Genomic DNA, 19859 nt, shown 5'->3' on the forward strand with positions numbered 1-19859 from the left:
TCTTTCTTGTTCAGACTGTAGATACATATTCCAACCATGCACCAGGGAGAGCTGTGAGCCCATGGGAAAATCACCCAGGAATCTAGGCTTCTGCTGATCTAACACAGGCATTCAAGCACTGGGCAGAATACCTACTTAGCATGCACATACAGGGAAAGATGCCCTAAACCATGACTATGGCCAAAGGGAAACTAGAATCATTAAGCCCCAACAGACTTGGTGCCTCACTTGGGGATGACTGAAGTATCTGACAATTCTAAATTACATCTAAAAGCTACGTTCTCCCATTTAAGATGTCCTAAATAAAATGACATTATAAAGTATTATTTAGTCTCCTTTAGTTCTGACTTTGTTTTTATATTCTGTATATTAAACCTTTTTTTACTTTTATCAAAAGTAACAGATGGTCCAGTTTTTAAGCATCTTTACTCACAGACTGGTGTTTTCTTTCCTCCTTTGGCTATTGGCATACTCCATGGTAACTTTTCACCCTTCCTGCAATTGGAGAGTCACTTATACATTCTTATGAAGTAGTCTTAGCTTACTCATATTTTGTTCTCCTTTCTTGTATGCTTATCTGCCCAGATTTCCTCAGCTTTTAATTTTATAATTGTAGAATGTTTGTGTAACATTAATCTTCTCTGGAACAAGATAGGGAATAGATTTAGATTTTAAAATGCTATTACCGAAGCATGTTATTTGGGGCTAGGGATATAGCTCAGTTGGTACAGTGCTTGCCTCACATGTACAAGGCCCCAGGTTCAATCCCCAGCACTACAAAAAAAAAAAAAAAAAAAAGTATGTTATTTAGTGATGTCATGAAGGATTTTCATCAAAAGTGATATACCAGTTTTTCAGTATCTTTATTTACAAATAAGTATTATAATGGTCAGTTTGGATGTTACATGTATGATAAAATGCATTATGGAAAGTATATTTACAATGAAACAATTATTTTATAAAAATGAGTCATTGGATATGTAACTTCCTCCAGTAACAACTTAGTGGACCCAATTCTATTCTCTGAATGGACTAATTTTATGATTCTTCTAGAAGTTCTGAGTTGGGTATAGTTCCTTTTAAGTGATCAAGGCTTAACAGAAGATCCCTAGAAAGGAACAATTGGAACTAGTCCTCCCTAGGATTGAATAGAGGCAGGAGTGGGGAAAAGGGCACTATATATGAGGCCAGCAGGATCAACCACAGTGCCATATGCTTGGCTTCAGAGCATTCTGTGCTACTAAGGTCAATCCAGAGCCCAATACATATCCTGTGACCTCTCAAATGCCCACAACTGCTATATTTAGCAGGAAAAGTGGGAGAGGAGGCACAAGAAGGAAAGAATCAGTCCCAAAATTATAGGAACACTTCTACATTGTCAATACTAAGGATTAATTTCTAAAGTAAAGATTACTGCCAGAGGCTGTCCATCTAGCCATTAACTGGAATGCTTGTACACCATCACCAAGGAGCCCCTGGGTTTACAAAACTTTATACAGCTTATTTGTCTCTGATTTTAAAATAATTCATCCCCTTGTTTGGTATGCAAGTGAGCAGTGGAGAAAGTGGTGCATCTGCAATACCTGAAATACAAATAAAAAAGAAAAAGGTTATAATAATCACAGGAGCAAAGATGTAAGTCACTTTAAAAATGGTCAAGATTAGAAGGTGGATTATGATTTCTCCCCCATTAATATTATTCAATAAGAGAAAAATCAAAGGCAGGTCTGTTGTTAATTGGTCTAATCTGTAAAATAAAAATAAATCGATCACTCACCAGCTGGTGCTAAGGATTTCAATGCTTCCAAAAGATGTGGGCTAGAGAATTTTATTAGGCACCGGAGGGGTTCTTTCCTCTCAGCCAAGATGCCCCCATTTAAGTCACTTTTGAACTTCGTTTCAAGCTATCAATAAATATATTTATACATGACAATTATCAGTTAGAATGGTAAAAGTATGAAATCAGATTATATATTTAATTATTGTCATCAAGAAATACAGTAATTAATGGAGAGAGAGATCATTTACTTTGCTAACTGCAAAAAATGCGAGCACTCAGCAGGATTAAGGACATCCAGCTTTAATGTGCAAAATCAGTAGTGTGTCTTGCAGCTGCAAGAATGCCAAATAGAAATAATTTTTTTGGAGCATAGAAGGTGATATGAATATGAACATAGACTCAGAATAGGGTGATCATGATAGAAACCTTTAAGTTTTCCTAATGGTGGCAATGGGCTTGCATTAAACACCTATATCCTCTCTCCAACCCTTGTGGTAGGTAGCAACACACTTCTGGAATAAGCTACATTTGCAGTATCACTATGTAATGCCAGCAAGGCTATATAATGAGTTGTTTATTCACTTTCTTTTTTTTTTAACAAGTATTTATGAGCACCAATGTGCCAAGTACTATTCTAGGTGTGGATGGGCTAGAAGGTGTAACCTCGTCCCCCCAATAGAGATCAGAGCCAGTTATACATACCCGAATTAATATGTAAGAGAATAGGCAAATACAGAATTTCAAAAGGTTTCCTTTATGAACACAGAAACTTATAATAAAAGAGATCTATTTAACATATTTATTATACAAAATTAAGGTGATCGATGAAAATGAAACATTTAAATTTGTTTTTTTCCACATTAAAAAGGTTTTTTTCTCTTTAAAAAATGCCAACAAGTTGCAGGTAATGTTTATGGCAACATACTACCTTATATTGTGCAAATTCTAGTTGTGGTTGAGGATAGTCTCCAAAAGATTCTTGAGTTATTCTTTGGACTCTCTCTTTTTCTACTTCATTTTCATGAATGATCCTTGAATCCACTGTAGGTGCAGGATTTTAAATTAAAACAGCCATTAGGAATATACTTCATAGTATATTATAGTATCCTCTTTATATTCCTTATAGTATCCTCTTTATATTCCTAACTTTTCAAGCTATTCATATAACTTAAAATAATGTTGCCTGTTCATTTTCTTGATTGTAATAAATTATTATGTAGGACATTTGGCAATTACAGGCTGATTAAAGAGAATTAAAATACCAGTAATTTTACCAACAAGAGATAAATACCATTAATATTTTAGCCCAGCTCTTTTCACAATGAATAAAAAGATTGTGTGTGTGTGTGTCTGTGTATTTTTTTGAAGCCGGGATTATAAAATACAGTTTTGCATTCTGCTTTTTTGCTAACATGAAATCAACAGCACTTCCTATGCCACTGGAAAGTTATAAACATGTTGGCTTGCAACAGCTATATTGTTTCTATTTATTACTAAATCACCATAACGTAGGAGATGGTGAAGTAAGCACTTTTTAAAACTTCATATTACACCAGGCACTTTTGTGAACTTCGGGGTCTACCTTATTAGCTACATATTCTTTTCTGTCAGGTTTTCTAGGGAGACACAGGCCATCTAAAAGTATCAGTACAGTCACTACTCTGACGTTCTCAAACCAGTACCCTGGGATTGTGGGTTCACAATCATTCAGGCCTGGGATTATGTCTGGCTCTGCCACTTCCTACCTATGTGCTTTGCCTGGAATTACTAAGATGTTCTGAAACCCAAGTTTCCCAATGAATAGCACTTGATGGAACTACTGTGAAGACTGAGGAAATAATACAGATAAACATCTTGGTATTGTGCTGGACACAAAAGAAAAGCTCAACAACTATTAGTTAGCTGTTGTTTTTGTTATTAGATATCATTCTAGGAAATTCATAAGGAGACATATGGTAGCTTGCCTTTCTTCTTTCAACAAATATTTAATTTTCAGTTTTTCTGAAAGCAATAAATAGTTTTGAATCAGAATCTGAGTACATGTGTCATTACTGAGTAACAAAAATCTGAAAAGGGAATAATGCACTTCCAAATTTCAGTTTCATATGAAAACATACATACTATTTACATCTAGTCCCAGGCATCTTTCCTGTAGAGGTGTTGTAGAGTTGTGATTTTCAAAGGTCTAGAGAGGGGGGAGAAATAAAGAATATTTATCTAATTTTAAACCTTAAAGTACAGATATTAATTGGATTTAATATGTGAATGTATGCTAAATCTTTATTTTTTTTCAACAAAAGGACATCTGAGGCTACTTCCTGGCTGAGCTAAGCACTGCCCCTAATACAGGATGCTGGCAGACTGTCTGGTGGGGCCTGCAGCCTGGCTGTCTTGTTTGAGGAACTCTGTAATTTTTGATCATAAAAGTAAATTTGGAAGAAGTACAGGTATGATCTGACTTGTTTCCATCTTTCTGTGTTTTGTATTTCCCAGTTTAAAATTTGCATTGTAATCTCAATTTTCAGTGGGAGTGCAGAAGCTAAGGAATCAGAGACACTGACGTTTTAGCTTTCCAACTCTATCTTCATAACCCTAACAAATTTACCGAGATCCCATTTGTGAAAATAACTGTCCTACTGTGAGTCTGAATCTCTAGAAGCTCTTCTCCCATCTTTCCCTACAGAAGCCACTGTTTTTATAATTAATATTCGAATATGTGAATTTCCTTAGGAATCAAACTGTCATAACAGAACAATTGGTATCAATTTGGTGGGAGGAGGGGGGACAGCTGGGAGAGAAAATTCTACACTTCTTCACATTGGATTTTCTTCCTTAAAGAGAGACTTGCAGAGCCATCACTTCTTTCTACCAAGAACAGATGAGAACACACAAAGATAACATCTGTAAGGACTCAAAGACACATAGAGCATTGACCACCCCCCTACACACCAGCAAACATTTGCCACATACACAGGAAAATCCCAGAGCCTGTGAGTAAGGACAGATCCATCTTTGTCATTAAAGAACAACCACATATTTAAATAATTTTAACAAATAAATCAATGTGGGACTCGATAAATCCATGCTTTCCCTTTAATTTCAACCCATGTCACCTGCTTAACTGGTGAAACAAAAATTATGTTTCGATTTTGCATAAGAGTAATATATTTAGCTTCAAAAGACAGCATCAAGTTACTCTAAGGAGAAAATAAATTCTAATCAGAATGGCTGATTTGGAAACTGGGATCTAACAGACTCCAATAACAAATGAGTGACATAAAACGTGATACAATAAATTTATACAATAAATAAAAAGATGATATTTATTTATACAATAAATAAAAAGATGATAATGAGAAATTATTTTGTTTTTGTTCACGCTAACTAACTGAAAGTGTTCTCCATTTCATTAATTTATAAAGTGATCTGTTGCAGGTGGAATCCCACCTGCACATTCATTCTGTTTCTAATGTGATTCAACATTAAAAATGGAGTTGCTGATTGGCTTACCTGATCATACTGTTTAAAAACAATAGCCTTGAGAGAGTCCAGGTGTCGGCTTCTCAGATCCATTTTCACAATCTGATGGTGTTTGCTAGCAACTGTCAGTGCCTTGGATTGAAAATAAGCAATGCTATTAGGATTACTGTTGCCTTGTTTATAATATTTGTCAAGGTTAAATATAGAGGCTACAATCAGTGAACAGTTCCCACTAAAAAGTGAAAAGAAATGGTCAGTTTAAACAAAAATGTGGTCACTGGCATTAAAGATTCTCATACAGGCAGGCAGTTTTAGAAACGTGATCCTATTTATCCTGTTCAGACTTAAAATGAAAAATACTCAAAAGTTTTAGAATACTAGTCATCCAATGCTACAAGAGATTCTCATGCAAAAATAAAAATATATATACTTTAGGAGAACCACTGAAGAAAAAGCTGTGTATTAAATGCAGTTTACAAGAGCTTCCTGTCACTTGGAAAACAAGTTAGAAGGCTGAAACAGAATTACTTGAATAAGGTAATTTACCTGGCCTAGAGGGTAGAGATAAGTTTGTCTTAAGATACACAGTAAAAATGAACATTATCCTTTTTTTAAGATATTTATTTTTTAGTTGTAGTTGGACACAATACCTTTATTTTATTTATTTTTATATGGTGCTGAGGATCGAACCCAGAGTCTCGCATGAGCAAGGCGAGTGCTCTATCACTGAGCCACAACCCCAGCCCTGAACATTATCCTTTGGAGTGATATTTAAATTACTTGTAGCAGGGTGCACTCACCTGGCTGTAAGTGGATGATTGTCCACTATGTATCCTGAATGAAGAAATCCCAAATGTAAAGAAGTAGAATTAAGTGTTAGAGGGAATAAAAGCAAGCAGCAGTCCATCTGCCGTCCAATAAACCACCAAGGATCTTAAGTGACAGGCAATACACCGTGTATTGCCTACGGCTTTTGTATTCCATGACAGTCTAGTGGGTAGTACTCCACTCAGCTCTGCCAGACACAGGTGTACAAGGAGATGAAGCAGCCAGGATGATGGAGTTGCTGCCTTCCAACCAGATGAAGTGGGAGCTCTAGAACAATGGGAGGTGCTATGGTTGTTATGAATGCTAAAAGGGGCAGTAGCAGTTGCCAGGCCAATTTAGGGATGGCTCATTTTGGGGAAAGATGTGAAAAAGTCCGTAATATGCAATGCAGAACCACAAAGAGTGGGATGCTCTACACAAAAGCTGCATCTTAGGTCACAGCAATCTTCTTATGCACAAAATGTGGGGACAATGATTATGAATGTCAATAATGGTCCTTAGTAGACACATTGTAAGTCAGAAAAAAAAAAAATCACTGTATGTAACCAATGGAAATGTTCTGTTAGGTTAGAACACAAATTACAGAACCACATGTACCACCCTGGCTTTTGTAATAAAACATCTTTTGAAATGAAATAGAAAACTAATAAGTTATTTTGGATGAATGGGAATTAAGAGGGTATTGAAGTTTTAAAGACTTTTTAGTGTTGATTGTATTTGTTTTTTACATTAAGCATGTATTACTTCTTTAGTTCCAAACGAATACCTGATGCCACATTTCTACTTGTAGATAAAAATGCTTTCCTGCTCCTTATTTTAAAATGGAATTAAATGCAGTATTCTATATCAAATGCTTATTGAGTGGTTTAAATCCATACAGACTTTGAGATGAGGATAATAGAAGGTTACAGCTAATAGTAATTTGTTCCATACCTGACCCAGAAGGGGCATAATGCTCTTCAGCCTGGAGGAGGTGAAGGCGTAGGGAGTCTGGGGGTAATGCACCACATATGTAGGTTTGTATTGGTTCGGCTTTGTACACTGTGTTCCCCAAGCAATTCGGATCCAGATTGCATTCTCCTCAGCATCTCTGAAGCTGATTGTCACCTTATTGAGAAAAGATTTCTTAAGTTTCTTGGTTAAATCTTATGTGACACCAACTACAGATGTTTTTTAGGAACAAATAATATTACTAATTTGGCATGCAGGTTGATACCAGGTGCAGTGGTGCATGCCTGAAGTCCCAGTGGTTTGGGAGGCTGAGGCAGGAGGATTAAATCAGAGGCCTGCCTCAGCCATTTGGTGAGATTGCCTTAAAATCTGAAAAAGAGGCTGGGTATGTAGGTCAGTGGTAGAGTGCCTTTGGGTTCAATCCCCATTCCTGTGGGGGGGTGGATTTTTTTTTTTTTTTTTGAGGCCTGGTAATTTTTTTCCTACTTTTGAAAGTATTTTGGGAATCCTTGGGAAAACATTTTGATTGTTTTAGTAAGACACATTTATATCTTGCAAAGTCTTGTGGAAGAAAATATTTCTTAAAATCCTACAATAAGGATATGACATTTTAATTTTTTCCCTTCTTCCTTCCCTTGGTTTTGTGGTGCTGGGGACAGAATCCAGGGACTCATACATACCATGCAAGCTCTACAACTAAGCTTTATACCAGCCTGACATTGCAATTTTTCCATAATTTCTTGGAGTTGTCCCGAAAGTATTCTTCCACATATAAAGGTTTATAAAGACAATTTTACAAATGAGATAGCACAGACCTAGTGCACACTATAAAGCTGAGTAGTAAGATTTCTATGTAGTAATGGCTCTTACACATTTAGCTCAGAAGCTAAAAAGTACTTAAGGAATGTTAAATGACAAGAATATAGGAAGTTCTACTTGGTTTTCAGGTGTAGATAAATAAACTTGGAAATAAGATTACTAGCTGGACTGGAATTTAATAGCCCACCCCCAGTTCATCAGCTTGCCCCAGTCAACTTCCCCTTGGGCTGAGCCTGGAAAGGAGGAACTCGAGACAGGTACACATGGCTTGCCTGCTCTGTTCCTCTCTTGCAGATCTTACTACAGGAAAAACAAGTTGTTACATGGAGGCTGCTGGTGCTAGCAAACTCTGCCCCCTTGAATCTGGCTGCTTTCCCAAATCCCCTTGGTGCAGGAGACAAGGAGTTCTACCATCTGGGGTGTGGAGGTGCAAACCTTGGTTGGCTCCCTTGGCAGCTCAGTGGACCTCTGTCAGCTAGAATAGAAGGGGGTCTTAACTCTGGAGAGCTTCTTTGCTTCCCATTACAAAAGCAACAATGCTTGTAAAATCAAGGGTGCTCCAGAGTTGTACTGACCATATCAGAGCCATTAGCCACACGTGGGATTATTTAAAGGAAATTCATTAAAGTTTCACAAGATGAAATGTTCAGTTGCTCAGCCATAGTAGCCATATCTCGAGTGCCTAGCAGCTCTGTGTAGCTACTAGCTACTATACTGGACAATGGTGACAGAGAAGATTTCATCACTGTAGTTCTTTTGGATGGCACTGCTCCAGAGAAAGAAGCATCAGGCCCCGAATGCACAGATGAGAGGAATTTAAAAACTACCTAAAGTGTTTGTCTTTGATACAGAGTAAAACATTATGGAACATGACTAATTCAGTTTCTTACAAATAAAAAAAAACCCAAGACAGTAGCAGAAATGTCATTAAACTGAATTTTATGCTTACATTTTTCAATGCTCTCTGAAGAATTTTCTTAAATGAACGTTTGAATTGTTCCATGTCAAAAAGGTCAACATCTTCATCTATCAAAGTGAAAAGAAAAATTAAGGGAGTTACAATGTATTAAAAAAAAAAAAATATTTGCAAAGGACCCCAAAGCTAAGCATCTTGTGCAGACTCGGAGCAAGAATGATCAGATCACACAGGGGCTTCCACTATCCGTGACATGGCACCACCGGGTGTTAAGTGTAGCAGTCTCCTCATTTCAAAAGAAAGTTAAGAGGTCACACTGCTGTTCATCTTAAATTGTCAAGCTATCAAACCCAAATGTTCAATTTAAAATAGAAAATATTACCTGGTTCTTTACTCATCTGAAAAACATCCCAAACTTTTTGGTGCCGATGTACTTGAGTATCTGAGAAAAGAAGGGCTTATTTATATTGTATCTTAGGACTTTGAACTAATGTGCTTATAAATACATATTTTCAATAATATAACTGAAGGAAAAAAAATTATAATTCACAAGTTGAGTAATTCTTATCCAAAATAAACTTTATATGGATTAAATTTAATTTTTTTTTGAGAGAGAGAGAGAGAGAGAGAGAGAGAGAGAATTTCTAATACTTCTTTTTCAGTTTTCGGTGGACTCAATATCTTTATTTTATTTTTATGTGGTGCTGAGGATCGAACCCAGTGCCCCACACATGCCAGGCAAGTGCATTACCCCTTGAGCCACATCCCCAGCCCAATTAAATTTAATTTAAACAAACAAATCCTAATTATCAATTCAAACCAACCTAGATAATACAGTTCAGTTCCATCACTTATTCTTAGAGCATTTATTATACCCACACAAATCCACTCCACATAATACAGAATTTCTCTGTGTTTGACAGAGGAACGGACTCACCCTGCCTTGTTCCTTCCAAGGCACTCATACTACCTGATATTACATATTCAGGCATTCATTTATATACTACCTGTCTACCCAGCTAGATTCTCATGGAAATGAGGGCCTCATTCAACTCTGGTCCTAGATCTAAGCACTGGGGCATAAAGCCTTCCGTGTGCATCTGAGAAGGAAGGGATGAAAGTGCCAAGGTATTCTTTAGGAGTGCAAACTTGGGAAATGACCTAGAAAGTTAGCATGTTCAGACCTAGACCATCCCTGCACTGACCTCCCTGTGTCAACCCAGACCAGGCTTCCTCCATCCCACACAGAGGGGTGTGAGCACCAGCACTCCCGGGCCCCACCTTACACTGCTTCTGGCACTTGCTTTTCTCCCCTTTTCTTGGGTTCAGCATCCATTCTCTTTTGGTGCCTGGATATCCCCTTGCCCGCCTTCCCCTCCCACTATGGCAATGGGCCTAACAATTCCCACTGATGACCTGCTTTTGTCTAAAGCAAGGGTAAACAGGCACACTGTAGTGCCTGCTCAAGAGATAGCACCCTAAGGTCTTTTTTCTTCTAGTACACTCTTCCTTGGTCCTGTGGTTCACAATAGAGATGTCTGCTAGTTGGTCTCTAAATAAGGTGGGTGTAACAATAGGCATAAAAATTCTTTGTTAATGCCATTAAACAACAGTATCTAAAGGTTCATGAAACGAATGGCAAGGACTTAAATACAAAGGAAAATATTTCTTATTGAAAGAGAACACAGGCTAGACTAGTCCTTGGCTTCTGTGACAAATGTTATCCACCTGCGGGTGAAACTTCTAGGCTTCTCCTCTAGTCTCACGAGCAGACATATGTGCTTCCACTCGCTCCCCTCAGGCTGCCTGAAAGCCCCTTCAGTTTGAATCCTGGTATTCCTTGCCCCACCAAACCCTCTGTCGCCTCCCTACCACTTCACCTAGGCCACAATCCTCTCATTTATACCTCTCCAAAAGACTCCCACAGGCCCTCTCTATCCTCTCTGGTCTCTGTGCTGTAACTACTTCTTTCCTGCTCATAATCCTTCAAAGATTTTGCATTATTCTTAGGATACAGACTGAAATCTTTCCAAAGGCCTCTCAGTTTTTATTAACAGACTCCCCTCCCTGAACCCTTGAGCCCAGTTGGACCCTTCTCCTGAAGCACTGAGCTTTTACTACCCACCTTCTCTCTGCTCCTAGGTATACTCTCTCTTGTTCCTACCCTTTCCCCTCTTGCTCTTTAACCTCCCTTCTCACCTTTGCCTGGTTAGTGCTAACTCATCCTTTGGATCACAACTTAAATAGTGTTACCTCAGGAAGTTTCCCTAAACCCCTGCAGAACAGTGGGCCCCACTGTGCTCTCATAAACCTAGTATGTATTTCGGTGAATTGTTTAACCTCTCTCTTCAACTGACTATGGCATCTAAGGAAGTGTTACCCTTTCTGCTGACCATTGCCTAGCATACTTCTTGGTACACAATAAGTGCTTAATATTTAAATAAATGAACGAGAAAAGGGAACTATGTGGATACACATTTGTGGCTTAGAATCCAACTGTTGGAAATGAGACAAATAAAATCAGAGGCAAGTACTCTAAGTAGATTCAGTTATGTCACAGTTGGAGCAAAGTGTTAATAAAGATGACATATGATACACTTCCCTGTCATAGAACTAACCAGTAAATACCAGGGCCTGTTCTAAATACTTGTCGTGCACTCTCTTATTTGCAATCCTCACTACAACCTTATGTGATATTATCATTGCTATTCAGATTTGTCAAGTAGAAATACTGAGACACAGGAATGTTAGCCACTTCCCCCCACCCCCACCCCCAACCCAATGCTCACAGAGAGGCAGTGATGGAGCCATGAAACCAACCCAAGGAATATGGCCCTGTGGTCCACGTTCTTGGCCCCACATTGATAAAAAGCCAAAACCAAAACCAAAAACATATTTCTCAAAACAAAATCCAAGAAATAGAAGGGCAGAAAGGTGAGAAGCTACATTGTAATAACAAATTCTCAAAAATGTATTTTCAAATTCTACAATAATATAAAGCCCAACAAATATTTTTTGCTTATGATGTGCCAGTTTCTGTGCCAGGAATCCACACATTCTCACTGATTTCTCACAACAGTCCTTGAAGTAGGTACTGCTCAGCTCCATTTACTTAGAAGTCGAGGTTTAGAGAAGTGAGACAACTTGGAAAAGGGTACGAGACAAGTAAGTGGCAGAGCTAGGACTGGACACCAGGTTCCCTTGACTCTAGAATTTGCATCCATATGTACACAGTTGCCTCTGATAAAACTGGCTGAGTAAATACAAATCATCAAAACTTACAAATGATGTCTAAAAGGGCTGCATCGTTTACACTCGCACTCTTCTCCTGGAAAAGAGGATAAAGAGTTAGGAAATAAGACAGGCTTGGTGCTACCCCCTTAAAGCACACTTTAGGACAGGTTAGAACAGACTTAGCATGCCCTCCGCACTCCACTGACCACCTGTCTCTCATCCACTTTCTCCTGTTCACCAACAGACAAACCTGATTCTGGTTGTAGTCCAGGCACTTAACAGCTATTCTCCCAGAATTTATCCTCTATCACTTTAAAAAAAAATACATATTTTCAGTTGGAGATGGACACAATGCCTTTAATTTTTATCTATTTGTATATAGTGCTGAGGATTGAACCCAGTGCCTCACACGTGCTGGGCAAGCGCTCTATCACTGAGCTACAACTCTACCCTCTCCCTATCACTTTTAACTTTTTGTTCGTTTATTTTTGGTGTCATGGATTTTTAAAAATCAACTTGATTAAGGTATAATTAACATAACACTAAGCTGCACATATTTAAGCTTAAAATTTATAAATTTGGACTTATGAATATACCCATAAAAATGTCATCACAATTTAGACAGAGAACACATCCACCAATCCCTGATATATATATATCTTTTTTTACTCCCCTTGCCCTTTTTCTTGGTGTCTTTCTTATCCTCCCCTTTCACCCTTCTCAGTCCTCACCTCTCACTCCCACCCCTGGTTAAGACCACCACTGATCTGCTTTGCCACCACACATCTGTATGCATTTTCTGGAGTTCCATATGGACTCCAGTTCTAACATGTCTGTACTCGTCTGTGTGTTACTGGGGATCGAGTCCAGTGGCTCCACCACTAGATTCCATGCCCAGCTCTGTTTATTCTTTGTCTCACTAAGTTGCCCATGCTAGTTTCAAACTTGTGATGCTCCTGCTCCAGCCTCCTGATTAGCTGGGATTACAGGTGTGTGCCACTGTGCCCAGCTTTGGCTGCTTTTATTCAGCATAATGATTTGATACCTAACCATATTTGTTCATCTATGAATGATTCATTTCTTTTTTACTGCTTAGTATTCTGCTGCATAGACTGATCATCATTTGTTCATCTATTTATATGCTGATGGACATCTGAATTGTTTCCAGATTTTGGCTATTATGAACACTGCTATATAAGTGTATATATATTTGTGTGAACATGTTTTCATTTCTCTTGAGTAAATAAATGCCTAGGAGTGGAATGGCTGAATCCATGGTATGCATTCACTTTAATTTTTAAAGAAACTTCCAAACTGATTTCCATGGTGGCTGTACCATTTGTACTCCCACCAGGAGTGTGACAGTTCTAGTTCCTCCACATATCAGCTACCAATAGAAGTATGATCAACCTTAAACTCTAGCAATTCCAATATATTGGGATATTTTGGGGTTTTAAATTTCATTTTTCTAAAGATTAATGACTTTGCACATCTTTTCTTTGCTCATTTGCCATCCATGAGTCTTCATGGGACAGTATGTGTTGAATTAAATCTTTTGCCCATTTAAAAAATTGGGTCATTTTCTTATTAGGGAGTCCTGAGAAATTTTTTATTCCTGCAGTGCTGGGGACTAAACCTAGGGCCTCATGGATGCGAGGAGAAGTACTCTACACTGAGCTACTCACCCAGCTGGAGTTTTTAGAATTTTTTTATATGCTGTAGATACAGATTTTTATCAGATGACTTGAAAAATAGTTTCCACCAGTCTGTGGACTTGTCTTTAGTTCTTTTAACAATACTATTCAAAGAAAAAGTCATTAATTTTGGGAACATGTAGTCTGTCAACTTTTTTTCTTTTTGAATTATGTTTCTGGCATTGTACCTAAGAAATCTTTGACTAGTCTAATGACACAAAGATTTTTCTCCTGTTTTCTACTACATGTTTTAAGATTTTAGGTATTACGTTCATGTCTTAGATCCATTTCGAAGTGTGTGTGTGTGTGTGTGTGTGTGTATATATAACTTCAGTCCTTTTTCTTTTAAATATATGAATATCCAACTACTGCAGCACCATTTATTGAAAAGATTATCCCTTCTTCACAGAATTACTCTTTTTAAACTGATCAATAATACTTTAATTAAAAGTTCTTGGCAATTAATTTTTACATACTGATTAATTTTTATATACTGCTGAATCCATTAGATCTAATACCTTTTCATTTTTCATATTGTTGTTCTGTTTTCCAGCATCCTAAATTTTGTTGACATCTCTTATCTCCTGTGGTCTCCCTTTATTTCTGGCCTTGGAGAGTTATGCTTCAAAATAATAAATCTTTCTTAATGACTTGTAAATATTCTTTTTAAGTTTTAAAATCAGTTTCTTCAACTCTAAGGGAAGGAAGAAAGAAAGGCGCAGCATGCTGCTGTTCAAGCTGAGCCTTTTTTCCTGCAGGTCAGCCAAGTGCTACATGGTTAAGCTGCAGCCCCTGCCCTGAGTCTGATTTTTAAACACTGTTACCTCACACAGCCCAACCAAGTCCTGAACCAGACATTCCTTTCTCTGCCGGAAGTTTATGGTCTGAAGTTGGTTTTCAGATAAAAAATCCCAGGCTTTTAAGATTGTCATCATTTCATTCATGGGGATTTTCAAGATGGTCCTCCTGATAAATTCAGCAACAGTCTCATCCATCTCTTTGGCACTTCAACAAAACAGAAACAAAAAGAGCACAACAAAGTATCAATCAAATATTGAAGTTTAACTAAACCGTGAGTTTTTCAGTATCATATTTCTAGCTAGGATTTTGCTTTGGAGCTCAAATATCCAAATGTTTTCCCCCTTTTAGCCACTCTGCAAACAAAGGATTTAACATTTTTTAAAAAAGGTATTTAAATATACCTTAGAGTTTTATAAAAATAGGTGTCTTCCCCACGGGTTCATATCCTGCAAGTTTGATCCCCAATGTAATAGTAATGAGAGTTGGTGAATCTTCAAGAGGTGGAGGCCTAATGTAAGGTACATTGGTCACTGAGCCAACATCTTCAGAAATGATTAATGTCTTCTCATGGCAGCAGGTCAGGTCTCAGACTGGATGAGTTCCCTTAAGAGTGTGTTGTTCTAAAGTGAGTCTGGCTTTCCCCACTTGCTCTCTTGCTGCTTCTCTAGCCATCTGATCTCTCTTCTGTATGTGTTGCTTTCCTCTAATACATGCTGCCATGAAGCTTTCCACCATGCTGTGATGCAGCCAAGTAGCTCTCACCAGAGGCCACACTATGGTGGACTTTCAATCTCTAAACTGTGAGCTAAACAAACCTCTCTGTTTTATTAAGTAGGCAGTCTCAGATATTTTGTTATGGCAACACAAAAGAGACTAAGAAAGCACTATTGCTCCTTTCTTGGCTAGAGTACTCTGATCTTTTGATAGAAAAGATATGTAAATCATTCTTTCATTCACTGACTCATGTAACCCATTTCTGAGCACTGTATGGTAGGAATTTCTCAGTATTGGGATAGTTATATTTTTAGCCAGGAAAAAAAAACACCCATGGAACATCCATTCTATTGAGCACAGAGACAACAGGAAAATCACAAAATATGTTAAAAGAGGAAAATTCTCTGGAGAAAATAGAATAGTGAGGAGTGAGTAAAGAGAAAATTAGGCCATATAGAGGTGATGACATTTGAGGCAATCCTTGGAGGACAGGGAGTGAGTCATGCAGTGGAAGAACCTTCTAGGATGAGAGAAGAACAAATGCAAAAGTCCTGAGGCCTATGGACTTCAAGGATCAGTGTGGACAGAATTAGGACCATGAAAACAAGAGTCTAACTTGTTGACTTGCCTAGATAGAGGACCACCCTCCATTAAGGTCAAGACTAGAATGTTCACCATGATCTCTAAGGTCCTGTATTGTCTGGTCCTTGCTTTCTTAGCTTCTGAGTTCCAGCTACACTGGCCTCTTAGTTCTTACAAGACAGAATGACCCCTCTGGTGATGTGCCATTGTACCTGCAATTATCCCTGCCCAGAAGATTCTTTTTGTATTCACTCATATTCATGGGATTTCCTGTTGTAATTCAGGTATGTTAGCTTCCTTCTGCTGTAACAAATACCTGAAATAAACAACTTATAAAAACCAAAGATTCATTTTGGCTCACGGTTTCATTCCATGGGCTTGGCACGTGGCTCTGGGCCTGGGACAGCACAGGACATCATAGAGTGTCTGGCAGAGATCTTTTCATCTCATGGAGGCTGGGAAGCAAATGGAGAGGGAGAGTGTCTGGATCCTCGTCCCCCAGTAAAGACACCCCCCAATGACCTAACTTGCTTTCAGTAGTTCCCACCCTCTTCTATCTCAGCCCAATTCCCTTGAAGTCCCCAGGCCTCAGCTCCTGAATATTTCACCACCTGCCAACAGTGCCTTAGGCTGGCAACCAAGCCTTTAGCATGTGGACCTTTGGGGGACATCTGAGATCCATATCACAATATCAGGTCTCAGCTTGGATGGTTTATCCGCAGACTTGTTCTGAGGACCCAATCAAAATTATTTCCCTATTTCCATTGCTTATTGTCTTTACAGTACTATCTGAAATTAACTATATTGTTTTATTGTACCTATGATATTTTATTATGCCCCAGGGCACTATGCCTATTTATTCATAGCTATAACATTAAAATGCACAACAGCTTCTGCCCATTCAGTAATTCAAGTCAGTCCAAGAACCTTCTCACATGTACCGGATAAATACTGTGGAACAAATAACTAGACACTATCCCTAAGCAACATGCCTGAGATACAACCTGGGAAGGATTTGGGTTCAACAGTTAGTGAAATATCAAACCAGCTTCCCCTATTAGGAACACTTGGGAGGGTTCTTAAAAATGAAGATGCCTGGGGTCCACTAAATAGAATTGGGGGAGGGCACATGTAAGTAAGGTTGGAGATTTAACATTTTTTAAGAAGCACATCAGATGATTCTTAATCTTAGGTCAATTTTGCAGAATGCCATTCTAAAGAACTCTGGTAAAAAGATCACACAATCTCACCAGCAAAATTAGAAAATCCTTTAACACACTTTCCCCGTGACGACCTTTAAAATTTGTCTACTTCCTAGTGCTTTTCGCACAGTGTTCGACATAGAGCAGGTACTTAAGGTGTATTTGTTGAATAAATAGATCAGAAAAAGATCCTAAGTAACATTCCTGTACACATGCACTGCTGCAGCAGAGCGCATACGTGTGAAACGAGAGATTGCGTGAACAAAAACGACGGAAGCGAAGGGGAACTAAACACCAAAACAAAATCTCAACTCCAGGCACCTTAGAAACCCACAGCTGAACGCAGCGTCTTCCGCCACGTGACCTCAGCGCGGCTTGAAAGCAGATTTGCGCTTTACGCAAGGTCCCGCCCCACGGCGGGCGGAAGTGAGGTCACCCGCCCTCTTCTACCTCAGCCCAATCCAAAGGCCCCACCTCCTGGCCAAGACCCAGAGCCAAACCAGGGCCTTCGGACGTGCGGCAGTCGCAGAAAAGGCTCCCTGGAGGTCTGGGGTCTGGCTTATCCGAGGCTCTCACCACCCTCCGGCCCGATCTCAGGCCTCCAGGGCTGTCTTACCGACCCACATCGCCAGCAGTTCGCTCAGCAGCGGTGCCCGCCGAGGCGCCTTCAAAGCCACCAATGGCAGTTCCCGCCGCCTGCAGGCTCCGCCCCGGGACCGCACATTTTGTCCTGCGCCCGGGGCACGGACGCCCGCGAGGGCCGCGACGGGAGCGAGGCTGGGTGAACCCGTGGCACTTTCCTCGGGAGAGGAGGTTGTGGATATGCGGGGGGCTCGGCCACGAAGCCCGCTTNATGGGTGTCCTGCACTCCTGACCCTCGGCGTCCGCCCGCCCCTCGCGAGCCTGGTGACCTTGGCCGGCCCTCCGCTTCCGAGCCTCGGCCGCCGCGCCTGCATAATGGGTGTTGTCCAAGCGTCGGTTTCCGAAGCGCAGTTTGAAAACGCGGGGAGCGCCTGGCAGGCTTCATTATTGCTGTCACTGGAGCCTTGTAGGGCGCCTTTTAGCTTCAGAGTTGCCCTAATCCGACTCGCGACGTCAGAACGGGCACGATGCCCATCGTTGCACTTGTCAAGGAAAGTAGACGTTCTCAACTTTTGTGGGCTTTACAGATGACCGTGCTGGTCTTCACAGGAGACGTCTTGGGTAGTCTTAAGGAAGCGGAGAACTTGGGAACCTTAAATGAATGTAAGTGTGCAGTAGCAAGGGCCCTCTGGTGCGGCACCCTTTCCCTAACATAGAGTTGATTTAAAACGAGTCCTCAGTAGCTTTCCCTAATCATTTATTAGTACTTGCTAGGTGCGAGGCCTGTATCTTTTTTGTGTGTTAGGGTGTGAATTATTTCTCAATCTCTGGTAAACGTAAATTCAGCATTCAACAAAACACTCGTTAGTCATTTTCTGCATGTGTTTACAGGAGCATCCTGTCAGTCATCTCCACACCTTCCACATGTATGGGTTAATGTTGTCTTTGAAATCTTCCGTGACTTGGCAGAGGGCTTCGCACCTAGCAAGTACTGATAAATGATCAGGGAAAGCTACTGAGGGCCCAGTCCTTGTGCAGTTATTTGGAGAAGTCATTGTTAAATCCTCCCTAGTCAGCCTCCTGGTTGCTGTCAGTAGTAACAGGTCTCTACCCTAGGAGTGATATAGTTCAGACTCGGTTGCTTTGCAGCAGTGATGAGAAGTGAGTGCTATTTTTGCTACCTCTGGTGCAGCGTGGTTCATAGTTTGAAAAAGTTTTGAAAGTACTCATTTAATTAGTATCAGGACTTTATGAAATGTAGGCTTTATAATAACCATTTTAGGAAACAGTAAATATTGATAGTTTTTTCTAGAGAACAGATCTTAAGGAGACCCTGAACAAGAGACTTTTCTGGCCTTTTTTTTTTTTTTCTTATTTTAAAATAACATTAGCAATTTTAACTGTAGTATAAATTTATTTCTGGTACAGTCAAACAGTAGCAAGGTATTTCCAAAGAAAAAAAACAGGTGGCATTAAAACACAGGGTTTCCCCTGTGATTATAGATATTCCAAAGTCTGTTATTGGAATACTTATCCCTTTTCTTTGTACTGAAGTTCTCTTTATTTATTTTCTAGAATTGTGCCATCTTGTGGTTGAAATCTGCTCTCTCAGAATATTCATTAGGAACATTTTGCCTCACAGTTGTGGTAGACAAAGAGTAAATAAAATAAAATTTTAGTTTTTATATTTTTATTGAGAGTACCCCACTGCTTTCACCCTCCCAGCCAACCCTCAAGAAAAAGTTAAAATTGCTTTATTAGGAGCTTTATTAGCCATATAGTAAAATACCAATGTTTCACAATAGAAAATTTTTGTTTCATTGAACTATCTTAGTATCATTGGGTTCATACTTGAGGAAGCTGGAACAGAGAAGGAGGAGTAATTGTGACAAGTTTATCCTTCTGGTGACTTATAAAGATCAGTGTAAAGGTGGAACTGAAGTTTTGTGTTTATATACTTTCTTTTAGTTTGTAAGAAATACTTTGAGTTATAATAGTGTTACTAGAATAGACTTAAAAATGATTTCTGGTAAGATTGAAGTTTTGTGTTTAATACAATTTGGATGGGATTTATTACTGTCACTGCAAACACTGTGCACAGGGTCTTATTACAATGAATGTTCCCTTCACTTTTGTTTCAACCGTGGTATTGATGTTCATATTTACTTTGACACTACCTTTCTTTTAAAAATATTTATTTTTTAGGTGTAGATAGACACAACACAATTCCTTTATTTTTATGTGGTGCTGAGGATAGAACCCAGGTCCCGACCGTG

The 19859-nt window shown here is 39.2% G+C and overlaps 1 protein-coding gene across 10 annotated transcripts; it reads right to left on the reverse strand.

Moving 5' to 3' along the window:
• Nucleotides 1–1082: 1082 nt before the first annotated feature.
• Cenpn (centromere protein N) lies at nucleotides 1083–17781 on the reverse strand. Of its 10 annotated transcripts, none has more exons than XM_048792390.1 (12): nucleotides 17622–17777; nucleotides 16161–16254; nucleotides 14527–14707; nucleotides 12057–12102; nucleotides 9157–9216; nucleotides 8808–8884; nucleotides 7022–7195; nucleotides 5291–5392; nucleotides 3902–3965; nucleotides 2709–2821; nucleotides 1778–1904; nucleotides 1083–1583 (listed from the first exon to the last, which is right to left on the reverse strand). In XM_048792390.1, exons 2-12 carry the CDS (start codon nucleotides 16166–16168, stop codon nucleotides 1501–1503), a joined length of 1035 nt encoding a protein of 344 aa, XP_048648347.1. In that variant the 5' UTR covers nucleotides 16169–16254; nucleotides 17622–17777; the 3' UTR covers nucleotides 1083–1500. The 10 variants fall into 10 exon arrangements, with proteins under 10 accessions (XP_048648347.1, XP_015351522.1, XP_015351524.1 ...); XM_015496036.2 differs by having other exon boundaries at nucleotides 17618–17776; XM_015496038.2 differs by having other exon boundaries at nucleotides 17476–17667.
• Nucleotides 17782–19859: the final 2078 nt, after the last annotated feature.

Source organism: Marmota marmota, unplaced genomic scaffold (genome assembly GCF_001458135.2).
Source record: "Marmota marmota marmota unplaced genomic scaffold, marMar, whole genome shotgun sequence".
Lineage (NCBI taxonomy): Eukaryota > Metazoa > Chordata > Mammalia > Rodentia > Sciuridae > Marmota > Marmota marmota.